Consider the following 13,353-nt stretch of genomic DNA (forward strand, 5'->3'; position numbering starts at 1 on the left):
TGCCCCATACTATGGAACAGACTTTCTGAAGACATCAAAAATTGTATCTCTGTTGAGTCTTTGAAAAATGTTCTTAGTTAAAACCTTTCTTTCTTTACTTCTTAATTTCTTTATGAGCCCTGAGCAGTCTACAGAGAGGATTTGGTGCTTTACAAGTCACATTAGTAGTAGTAGTAGTAGTAGTAGTAGTATATCTGCCTTGTATCTCTAAGCTACTCAAAGGCCCATATTCTGAACTCAATTAAACCCTGGTTTAAAGTTGTAGTAACTATGGGGGCCAATCGGGTCACAAATCTCTATTAGCACATGATCAATTTATTAACTATTATGACAATCATATCATTGATAAGTGTCACAGAGTGATAACTGAAATATTTTCTTCATTGTGAAAGCAAAGGGAAACAAAACAGTAAATATCAAAAATACAAAATATAAGCAGAATTTTGAGTTTTTGGCTCCCAATAATTTACATGTAGCGCAGATCATAGTCTAAGTTAAACCTGACTTCAGAATACGAGGCTTTGCCTTCATCTCTCAAACTAAGTACTGATACACGTCTCTAAGCCTATCAGCCATGTATCCTATATTACCCTGTCCCATTTCTTGTTTGCGTGTGAGTGGGTGATGTGAAACACAGTCTGCTGCTACTCAGCTTGATTAGCTCAACATCAGACTCACTTCACACTGACAGGACTCTAGGGGGGCAGCAAAACACACTTTCAATTGATTGCATTGATTGCAAGTCATTTCTGATTCTCAAATCATTCGCAGGTCAGTTTTGATATCTGAATCACATGCAAGTCATTTCTGATCCCACAAATCAATTGCATGTTATTCTTGTCCTCAAATGAATTGCTTTTTTTTTTTACATTCCCAAATCAATAATAAGTCATTTTTATCCCCAAATCAATTGCAAATAATTTCTGGACCCAAAATTAATTAAGTCTTGCATTAACTCAAATCAATTGCAGGTTGTTTTTTACCACAATTGTTATTATTCTTATAGATTCAAATCTACATGTAATGCAGGTCATTTCTGATCCTCAAATCAATAGGTCTTTTTTTTCACTCAAATCTATTGCAGGTATTTTTTTATCCCCAAATCAATTATAGTTGATATTTTTCATTCTTAAATCATTTGCAACTCATTTCTTAAATCCCCAAATGAATTTAAGTCATTCCAGGCCCTCAAATCAATTGCAGATTCATTTTTGATCCACAAACCAACTATAGCCTATAGGTCTTTTTTATTTTCGAATGATTTAGAAGCTATTTTTGATCGCTGATTAAGTAATCCATAATCCTAAAACCAACTGCAAGCCATTTCTGCAAAATGATTAAACCCACCTTTTAAATGTAATCATACAAAAAAAAGACAGCATCTCAATATGAGACATCATTCACACTCTTAAAAACAAGAACCAACTATACTGTCGGCAGTGGGAACGTTACTCTAAGCCCTGCATCAAGAGCTCTGGCAGGGCACAGAGCGAATGATCCTCAAATTAGCAAAAAACGTCAGGGGGCCTGGAAAAACCATCAGGTACGACAGGATACTACATCAGGAATGCTGCTCCTCAAGCGTAAACAGGGCTTTTCTTGTACCTAGCAAACCTTTCTATCACCGGTACGGCGGCGATGGTGACATGTACGGGGGCGGAGGTGCGATACACCTGTGATGAATATTTAATGAGCATGCATTGTACAGAGACTGGTGAGAGTGTACCACTTTGATTTGAGGCTCATGGGAGATTTAAACATCAATTGTTTCAATAATTTGTTGGTAGGACTTTTAATTATTTTCGATTTTCAAGAAGTTTCAAAGTGGTCACACTGTATCAATTTTCTTTGATTGATCTTTCTCAATTACGCCCCACCCCCTCCCCCTCCCTTGGGGATTCTCACATTAAACGAGTAATTGACTGAAAAATGTAAATGAAAAATCAAAGATTTTTTTTCTTTATTTCAATGTTCCTAACAAAAGTTTAGACTAGTGTTTTCATATCTAACCGAGATAGGAATACACCTATACATCCATTACTGTCACCTTATATCACTCTGTCTCGCTCCTTCCTACAAAAGCTTTCCCTTCTCTTTTTTATTTGTTTATACAAGTCTGTCCTGTTATCATTTATCAACTATTCTCTCAGTCTGTCATTTAGCAATTTCCCTGATTTATTTTTTTTCTCACTTTAAATGCTTGTCGGTCTGTCTGTATCTCTTTCTCCACATGATAACTTTCTATTCCCTCTTTCTTTCTACACAGCTACATGTAACTAGCTATATATCCATCCATCCAACCATCTAACCATCTTTCAACTTGCTTTATCTTATTCTCAACTCCTCAACCCCTTTTGAGAATTCTCAAATGAAAAGAAAAATGTAAATAACTTTTTTTAATGTTCCTGACAAAAATAATGAGAAGTTTTTCACATATATGTTTTCTATTTTCACCATCCCCTTTCTCCCTCTCCCCTTCTCTCCAAAACAGATTATTTCTCTTTGCCTCCCTTCTTCCCCTCTCTTGCCCCCCAATCTCTCGCTATCCTCATCTTCCACCCCGTTCCTCTTCAAAGTTAAGAGTATCCTGTCCATCTTGATGCCCTCCACCCTCCAGGATACCCCCATTCTCGCGTTACATGTCACTTACTTGCTGCGGACATCTACCGTGCACTGATCGGCGTACTTGTGCGTTTCCAGGTACGGTGTAGCGGGGAAGATGGCGTGGATGCCGGCCTCCGAACTGAAATACTGCCATTTGAGGGTCGGGTTGCTGAGCAGCTGACGCTTGAAGGCTTTGGAGTGGATAAATCATACAAAAACAAAGGGTCAATAGCACATTCACACACTTACTAGTATCTAGACTTCTTCAAAACAGAATACAAACCAACAGAAAACAGGCTAAATAATTGTGATGAAGATGAACGTTACCAACTTGACGAAAAATGGCTTCACTTAAATTAATAATAAGATATATATCTTTTGTCAAAAAACAAAATTAAATATGATATCAAAGGTCATTGCACGAAATGCAAGCAATTTTCTTACATGTATGTTCTCCACACTGAACATAATAATAGGAATTAATGAAAATAAGATTAAGATCCTAGGATCAAGAAATATGTTGTGGTTTCTGTTGAGATTTTCCGTAACATACATTACACTCTTTATAAAACAAATTCAAGTCAATAGGAAAATATTGTAATCATACATGTAGGCAGTGATTTTGTGAGATTTGGGATCGATTCAAAGGGGGCAAAACAACCCTCTCCCATAGGCTCCAGACTGTACAAAATGCAAAAATTAAAAGGGGGAGTGGACGCATCCCACTGTTCCCCCTTGATTATCACCAGTTATTGTATTTATCTATGTAATGCTAAAAAAATGTGAATTAATAATCGTTTAGCTACAATTGTGCTCAAATGTTTAATAGTGAACTTCACCACATGCACTCTTTCATGCTGAGTGTTGAATGTAGACAACAACATTTCAATGTTCGGCGAGCCCAGAGAAACAAACTTCATTGAATGTAATATTGTATCACCTAACTTCACACTTAAATATCTTAAACATGGAAGAACTTGAACACTTGAAATATGTTCATTTTCTGTTTGGGTGCACTAACATTTGAACACCACTGTATCATATTGTTTGGAACCAGTTGACTTTTAATATGGTCTTACATGGACTGTAAAGGGATGATTAATTTGAACTTCGATCAATTATATGAAAACTTCACATTGATAAGTTTACCAAGTCAATGTTACCATCATACCCTGTACAATATGTGGTTCAAAACTAAAAACAATGACAGTAATACCCGAAGCATGAAGACTGTATCACCCAATTTAAACATGATGTATGAGATATATGTTTATTTACACTGACATGCTGTATATCACATGGTCACTGTTACTCTGTGTCTATGCATCAATCATCCTGCTGCCTTTCAAACAAACCAATATTTTCACACCCCAGCCGAGGATTGTGGGTATTTGGTATACAAAGAGGGTCCATAATTGGGTGAAGGGTTGTATTTTAAAGTGAAGATTAGCAGTGCAATAAAAATGGAATGTTGTTTGAATAGGAGATTTGACTATTATTTTATCATTCATGGTTAAATATTTACAAACTACAAATACTTGCAAACAAAATGTATCTATCAGCAAACATACAAGAGTATATTGGATGGATGTAAATGGTTTACATTAATTTGTCACTGGGGCGGATCCCACATTTTCCAAAAGGGGGGGGGGCACATTTTTCGGAGGAAAAATTGGACAAGCCCCCCCCCCCCCGAAAAAAAAGATCTTCAATATCAAAAGGGGGGGACATTTCTGTTTTAACAGGATCTGCCAGTGATTTGTCATGACAACATTTAATTTGATTTACATGTACTTAATCAAAATCATTGATTTGATTTGATTAATTTCATTCAATCTTGGTACATGTATAAAAGGACCCTTGATCAGCCAATGGCGGTTTTTCAGAGATGTTGTTTATGAAATACATAACAATCATTGACACTTTCTTCAACAATATTCCACTTTAAAAAACATGTCTTTAGCATTTCATTATTCACATACACATTGAATGGATCCTATCTGCTACTTCAAAGGCAAATAGTACGCCAATACTTCTGAAACATGTACAAAATGAAAAGGAGACAATATATATACATATATGTCACTTTGGAGTGAGCAATATATGTTGTCAATAAGAGGATTATTGAATTAATTGATTTTTCTGTTCATATCTGCATTCTCAAATCATATTGATCGCTGCCTTTACACAATACAAATACAAGACCTCACTTATCTTAAAATCATTACTCTCATGCCATTTCAATTAATTACGCTTGAATAGCACAAATCTATCCACACATCACATTCAATAGAGAGCAATCCACCAATACATGAGTGATATTTATTGAATGGATAAAATTTGATAAAAATGATGGCTGATTGTTATGTGTTTTCTACAAGTTAAACTAAGTGTCGTTTATTCTGGAAATACAGTGCATTTGTCAATCTACATGTATGGATGTTCTTTTTGTTTCCTTTTCTACACAACAAAAAAAATGGTAATGTACTAGAAATTACATCAATTTTGTTGGCAAACCTCTTGCATACTTTGTTGCTTGAGAAATGGCTTTTTTTAACATCAGAATTACATACTGACAAGGAATATTCTTTGAGTAATAAATAGTATATGAAGCTCTTTGGTATTTAAACATGGCTGCCAAACTCAAAAGTGAATAATTTTGCTTTACAAATTTGAATAGCATTTTTGGTCAAAAGAGGAAAGCTCTCAACTAAGTAATGTACAGTCCTATGTAAAATACAAAAGATTTTATGCATAGCAGTCTTTCAAAAATGTGGAGCAAATTGCGATACAGTACCAGGAAATTTATTCCCTGATTAACAAGAGCATTTCAGTATGTTTAAAATTTAAAATTAGTATTATCAAAGAAATATTGCAGAACACATAGCACTGAAACTTTAGAAATTAGTATTTTTGCATGAAACTGTTAGTATTCTTCGAATTTTCCCGTACTAAATACTGAAAATCAGTTCAAGTTGGTAACTCCATTTAAAGAATCTGTTTGTGCAACAACAAAAAAACATGGTGCTAGTTTGCGAACTTGGGTTGATGAAGAGGGGCCTACAGAACAAGATATCGACCTATAGATACCTCCGTCAATGAAGAAGATTTCATCTCAACTGCCTAGATACAGCGACCCCCCTATCGCTGTAAAGGCCTCTCATGAATAACCAATACTGGGAGTAAGATGTCAAGAATGAACGTCCTTTCCCTTTCGGCAAGATAAATAAAGCTTCCCCTTTATACTACAAGAGTATACCCTTCTTCCTATCTCTTGAACTACATGTATACTGCCAAGTCCACTTCTTTAACCTAGCTTCTTCAACACAGCTTCTTAAAAAGCAATTCAGGAAGAATTAGATAAAGGGCAGATTTGATCGGCTTTAAAGGAGAAGTTAAACCTGATAATTAACGTTGGTTTTAAAAAAGGCAGAAAACAAGATACTGGTGAAGATTTTTTATGAAAATCTATTATAGAATAATGTAGTTATGAAGCTTTATTTCAAATTTGTCTATTGCCAATTCGTCCAATTGCCAACTCGTCTACTATCATTTGGTCTGCCATCGGTTCGTCCACTATCCACGTCATCTAATTGCCAATCCATCCACTCATCATTTTGGTTAATAACCAGTTGGTCCAATAGCTGTTTAGTCCATACATCATTTTGTCTAATTGGACTAGGTAAGTGTTGATTGTGCAAAATGAATGAATGAAAATGAAATAGATATTAGACCAACTGGTTATGAGACGAAATGGTGATTAGACAAAATGATGATTGGACCAAATGGTTATTGGACCAAATGTTTATTGGACCAAATGGTTGTTAGACGAAATGTTGATGGAATGGCACTAAACTATATGAAAAGCAGACCATGTGGTGAGTGGACGAGTTGGCAGTAGACGAATTGGCAATTTACCATTATGAATTGCTTAAATTTGGAGAATGAAACCATTGGAACAAGATAGCTTGTGTGAAAACAGAAAAATCAAAGAAACAGATCAACGAAAGTTTGAGAAAAATCGGACAAATAATGAGAAAGTTATGAGCATTTGAATATTGCGATCACTAATGCTATGGAGATAGCAAATTGGCAATGCGACAAAGATGTGTGATGTCACTTGTGAACAACTCTCCCCATTACTTTAGTATATATTTCACTTGAATTGCCTCTTTTATCACATCGATCCATAAATCATACTGTTCTTTCTACATGAGGGTATGTAATACATATTTTTTAAGAATACATCATGGATAAAGAGTTTGTATCATCATAAGAAAAGGCAAAAAAAGACATTTTGAGGGTATTTTATAGTCCATCAAAGGGAAAGTTGTTCATCAGTGACATCACACATCCTTGTCGCATTGCCAATGTGAGGATCTCCATAGCATTAGTGATTGAAATATTCAAATGCCCATAACTTTCTCACTATTTGTCTGATTTCTCTCAAACTTTCTTTATTCTTATTCTTTCATTTTTCTGTTTCTACACAAGCCTATTTGTTCCAAAGGTTTCATTCCCCTTTAGATTTTGATTAAACTATATGAAAACAGACCATGTGGTGAATGGACGAGTTGGCAGTAGACGAATTGGCAATTTACCATTATGAATTGCTTAAATTTTGATTATGTGGCATCACAGACGGGCAACACCTCCACTGTTTTGTGGTATAAATTCCCCCAAAATGCCATATTTTCCAAAAATAATTGAAAGAAATTTTATTTGTGTGGGGGATATAACATCAGTAACACCATTTCATAGCCATTCTTTGAGAAAATATTTTCTAATCATCACGTTCTACACAAAAAAATTAAGTTTATATTTCATGATATAAGGGGTAGCTCCTTGCATATGATGTCACAAATTGAAAACTAAAAATCCATATTAAATCTCTATTCTTTGATGGATTTTCATCCATCTTTCAACCAATATTTTTCTTCATTTTTTTTTGCTTTTATTCAACCAACTTATCGTCAGCATGAACTTCCCCTTTAATTCTTGATTTTCATGGCGTGGGAATCCATTCATCTCGTATTGCTGCATTTTCAAAAATAAAATCTTTATCTTTCCAAGAGCGTATGCCTACATGTAAGAAAACAAAATCGGCCCAGGATATATAATTTTCAAAGAAACTAGACTTGTCTTGTGACTCATCACCCCTTGGTAAAACACTCTAAAATTGATTTTAAATCAATCAAAATCTGCTGTCGATAGTGACCAGTCAATCTGAGGATTTAGAGTTTTTCAAATAATATGAATTCAAATCTTAAACATTCAAATCTGAATCTACAGTTTGACCAATTCACTACCCATAGCCTATCTGGATTATTTTTCAAAGCAAGTTAGAGTGGAGTTTATTCATTGGATTTGTCTGAATGATATTCGCTAACAAAAAGTAAGATAATAGGCCTGTAAAATGAAATTTTAATTCCACAAATATGAAAATCACCATCAAATATCCCCTTAATTCTAGGTGATTACACACTGTTTATTTGATTAATGCACTTTACGTGGTTACGAGAAAATTGAGATAAAACCAAAATATAAAAGTAACAATTTTGAATGGTTGAGGGATAAACAGGAACATAAAAGTCTTTGTGGTTTTTCAAAGCCATTCATCCAGACTGCAGGCAAGGGAGTGAGTTCCTTTCTGTTTGTCATTTTGGAAATCAAAATGAATGGGCCTCCACCCAATGAGGTAACATTTATTACCCTCAGACACAATATGGCGGACAGCTTTTCATGACAAGATTACTTCATGGTGGCAAATGTGTGCAAGGATATTGTATCTTGTGGTGTGTTCGGATGTTGTATCTTGCTAGAGTGTATGTTGTGATAGTTTCTAGCAAAAACAGATTGAAAGTTAAAGAGACAGAACCATGATCATTATTTTGAATTATACTAGTCAGTCAAGCATGCACGAAATATGCACCATTTGATGTTTGGAAAACCAACAAATGCGTCGCACAGGGAAAGTTGTTATTTCGTATTCACTCATATTTCCAGCAAAATGTTGACCTAGTACAGAGTTAAACTTTGTATGTTATAGGATGTAGAAATAAAACAAGTAGAATTTTATCAAATCAACAAAATGTGAAATGCATAGATAATGCCCTTAAATTTTATAGATATGCTATTATTGAATCCGTGCAAAATTTCCTAATCATAGCAGAAATATCTGAATGTGAAATATATGGTAAATAAAATATTCCCCAGGGCGTGGGAAGGTGCATACTTCATATATACTTTAAAGACTATGGTGAACATGATACGTGATATACATGTATGTAGTATTTCCCTAATGTTGGGGATGGTGCATACTTATGTGTGCTTGAATGACTGATGATCAGACTAAATATCTGTATGAATATAACTACATATCTGTATAAATATTCCTCAGGGAGTGAAACAGTGCACACTTCATGTATGGTTGCATGACTGATGATCAGACTACATACATGTGTCTGTAATATTCCCCAGGGAGTGGGATGTTCAACACTTCATGCATACTTGACAGACTCTACTGATCAGACTTTATGGTATCTATTGTTTTCCCCAGGGAGTGAAATGGTACATACTACATGATTTATTTAATATTCCCTAGGGTGTGGGATGGTGCATACTTCATACATGCTTGAAAGACTGATAATTAGACAACATTACATCTGTAATATTCCCCTCAGGGACAGCGCATGATATCTGTAATTTTCCCCTTGCAATATTCCCCAGGGAGTGGGATGGTGCCTACTGCATATATCCTTGAAAGACCTTGATGATCACGCTACATGGAGTACATAATATATGTAATACGATGAGATAATTACCTTGTGTTAGGTTCTTTGTAGGTATGAAAGCCCCGGGGGGAGTCGATAGACAGGAGATTTCACAGGCAGTATCTCGGGAGATATTCGCACCAAAATTTGAGTTGTACCTGAAAGAAGTCACAATCAAATTTCAACAATCATAATACAAAACTTGCAAGCATTTCATCAACATAAGTTTTCTGATCTGGGTCCCGTAACATAATGGTTAGCGATTAATTGTATGCTTGATTTTCACGATCGATTGTACATTTTAGTCAATGTATAAATCAATTGTTGAAAAAAATCTATGATCATTGCTAAGCTTTGTGTTACGGACCCCTGATCACTTTTCTTCATTCTGATTAGTGGAGAAGCACAGAAATTTGACTGTTACCAGAAAACTGTCAGATAAACTAATAAATACAATGTTCCCCTCCAATTGGATAGTATGAGACATTACTGACAAGCAACAATCAACGATCAAGGATTCGAATTTGATTTGATGAAAAATACAATGACGCATCAAGATACAGAAAATAAGATAGTAAAACATGTGGGACTACATAATTGATGTCCCACATCCAGACTTTCATGTAAGTAGATCTGGCATGACATCAACTGAAAAAGCAGGGAATATTCAAAATTTTCTTGATAGTTTCCAGCCAAATCAAAACAACGCCAAAGAAATATGGAAAGTAAATGGCCATTTCATGGATGTAAAGATGTGAAATGTGAAGTATCAACAACTTTTGAGGAAGTTTTTTCAAATGGTCATACAGTTGTCAAAATAGGAATATGTTAATGCTTAATAACAGTTTGTTTGAACGCCATTTAAACGTTTTGACTTTAAAGCTGTAAACAGAATGTCTTCACCAACTGCTTACCTTTGCTTAGACTTTGACAGCGTACAGCAATCTACACTGGATGAAATAGAAGATGTCCTGTGCTGTCTGTACAAGGATTCTATGGTGCGACGATTTGTATTGAGGACATTCTGAAATTTCCTAAATTTTAATCTGATCTTCATTGATATCTAGGAAGAGAAAGATAAAAAAGAACAAATAATGTAGAACTTGGAATAACAGTGGGGTTGAGAATAATTAAGAGGTCTTATATACATGAACATGATACTATCATGGTTATCATAATTTCTCATTATCATCATCACTATCATCATCATCTCATCATTATTACCACTACCACCATCACCACTATCATCATTATTATCACTTTCATCATCATTATCATTACTATCATCATTCATCATCATCCTCATCATCATCATCCTCATCATCATTATCATCATCATCACCATCATCATCATCATCATCATCATTACCATCATCATCATCATCATCATTATAATTATCATCAATTACAAATAATGTGGAAATTCTTGCTTTAAAGGTACAGAGAAGCTGTGACCAGAAGAACATGGCACAACCTATTTGACATTAATTACAATTGAGAAGAAATACAGAACAAAAAAAAATCCAGAATTAGTTTTATTGTGTACCAGAATCTTCCCCCTAAAAGGTAATCCACTTATTATTATGTCTTAGGAGTAATTTTGCAACACTGGTTTTTCTTGTACTTTTGTTAAGAGCACTTGATTTTCAGAATGTTAATATGACGACACTGATTACTTCAGGACTACTTCCCACATCTGATTGTAACTGTCAGAGAATCATATGTCCTCTGTCCTCATAACGATGTCTTTCCTTCCTACCGCAGAATGAATCAAACCTTGTAATGCCATTAACTAAGTGCATTATAGCAAACAGATCTCAGAAGACATGCAATAGTATGTACAATCTCAACAGACAGGCCTAAATCTCCAAGATCAGGGGCCCCCGTTTCATAAAGGACTTGCAACTGTTGTAACATTGCCATTATGGCAACTACCATGGTAACCTTGATTCTGATTGGCTGCTGACCCCTGTTACCTTGGTAGTTGCCATTATGGCAAAGTTACAACAGTTGCAAGTCCTTCATGAAACCGGGGCCCCTGCACAATGTTATTAGTGGGAAACGACTATCACCATAAAGTAGATATCTATTCTGACATGCGAGCCTAATAACCCTCGGAAGCATTCAAGCCTCCTCGCTAATAGTCTATCCTCTCATCTCTACCATCTTCTGTCTATCATCTAATGCATCCTATTGACATCATACACTCACCAAGTCATTGACATAACAGGTCTATCTGAGAGACAGAAGGGCGTAAGGGTGATAGCCAGGATGAGGGCACATGCGATTAATGTCCTTTTTACTACACTACTACAAGGACCTCCTGATTATCATCCTGTTCCCTATATCATTACTTTCAAATCATCAGACAATCTCATCTTCCTTTAATGTTCTTCTTTCTACTTCTCCCACAACTTCTTTATTTATTACTACTCCCCTACTTCTAATTCTACTACTACTACTACTACTACTGCTACTGCTACTGCTGCTGCTACTGCTACTACTACTACTACTACTACTACTACGACGACGACGACGACGACTACTACTACTACATGTACTACTACTACTCCTACTACATATACTACTACTACTAATACTACTACTACATACTACTACTTCTACTACTACTACTACTACTACTACTACTGCTGCTGCTGCTGCTACTGCTACTATACACCTACTACTACGACAACGACCACAACGATGACGACTACTACTACTAATACTTCTTCTTCTACTAACACTACTACTACTACTATTCCTCAGACATAAAGTAAATGTGCCATGCAATCCTTTTGTTCTTTTTTTTCTCTCTCTCCATCACAGACGAAGGAAGATAGAAGGAATAATTTGATAAATGACTACTCATATCAACTTACCCTTTGAACTTGATAATCATCACTAGATGTCTGCTCAGCTTGTTGGTAATTTTGAGAGTCCAACAATTTCTGTTTGAAGAAATAAAAATGAGACAAAACAAATTGTAAACAATTTATATCTAATCTCCTTCACATAAATTGTTTGGTTTTCCTGACTTATTCAATCTTTGAAATTGAACAAGGTATATGTGATGCATTTTTGAACCAGTGGATAAAAGTTTTGATGAACACAATTAAATACATAAATGGCACTCAACCCATGATCCAATGAAATGAAAACAAAAATATATACAGGGAGTATAATAATTAATATACTAACAAAAATACATGGACTTCAACATTCATACCTGAAACTACTAAAACAAAATATTGCAACGCACATCAGACAAAACAACAAAATGAAGATTTTCCATAAGGCCACCCAAAAGGCATACATGTATCTGAAACTATGGAACATGACGCAAATCAGTGAAAGTCAATTAAATTGTAATTAAGCCAAACAATATGAAAATATTGTTTAATACATAGTTTTCAGTTCCCTTTAAACATGCATGATTGGTTATGCACTGTGCAGATGTATATATCAGACATTTCGTTGTAACATGGAAATTAAACAACAAGGTAAAGCATTATATGTTACATGATGTGTGCGAATTATTAATGTTCTCTTAATCAGAGGATCGACTCTCAAAGAAGCATTCACGTTCGTTCTTCACGACAGTGACGGGTTCTGGGGGATCTAAAGCTGAGTGTTATTAAAACCCTGTATTCTTTTCTGTCAGCATCATCCAATTTATCTTCCCCTCATTCCCAGATGCAACCCATGAAGACACATCCCCTGGCTACATCATCAGAATATATCTTACTATCTACCGCTGACAGCACTGCACCATGCGATAGTAATTTACTATTCCCCATCCGTGGTATAGCACGGTCCTGCATTACGGCAATCTTCCTCTCTCTCCCTCCCTTCCTTCCGACATGTGACTAACTCCTCCTCCGTCCCTCTTTTTTCCTTGTTTTCCTGGAGCTAAATTGCTATTAAAGAGAAATGCTAGTAGTTCCAGTAAACACTGATTTCATGAGAACGTCTG

At 35.3% G+C, this 13,353-nt stretch overlaps 1 protein-coding gene across 1 annotated transcript in view; it reads right to left on the bottom strand.

Annotated features, from left to right (window-relative positions):
- The window catches only part of LOC121424370 (VWFA and cache domain-containing protein 1-like), a 37,130-nt gene extending 24,769 nt beyond the window's left edge, over positions 1-12,361 (bottom strand). The window contains exons 1-4 of the mRNA XM_041620031.1: positions 12,260-12,361; positions 10,292-10,440; positions 9,429-9,535; positions 2,651-2,795 (exon numbers count right to left, since the gene is read on the bottom strand). Of these exons, the coding sequence (XP_041475965.1) occupies positions 2,651-2,795; positions 9,429-9,535; positions 10,292-10,434 (395 nt within the window). The 5' untranslated portion in view covers positions 10,435-10,440; positions 12,260-12,361. The remainder of the gene's footprint in view (positions 1-2,650; positions 2,796-9,428; positions 9,536-10,291; positions 10,441-12,259) is intronic.
- Positions 12,362-13,353: the final 992 nt, after the last annotated feature.

The sequence above is a fragment of the Lytechinus variegatus genome, chromosome 11 (genome assembly GCF_018143015.1).
Source record: "Lytechinus variegatus isolate NC3 chromosome 11, Lvar_3.0, whole genome shotgun sequence".
In the NCBI taxonomy this organism is placed as follows: Eukaryota; Metazoa; Echinodermata; class Echinoidea; order Temnopleuroida; family Toxopneustidae; genus Lytechinus; species Lytechinus variegatus.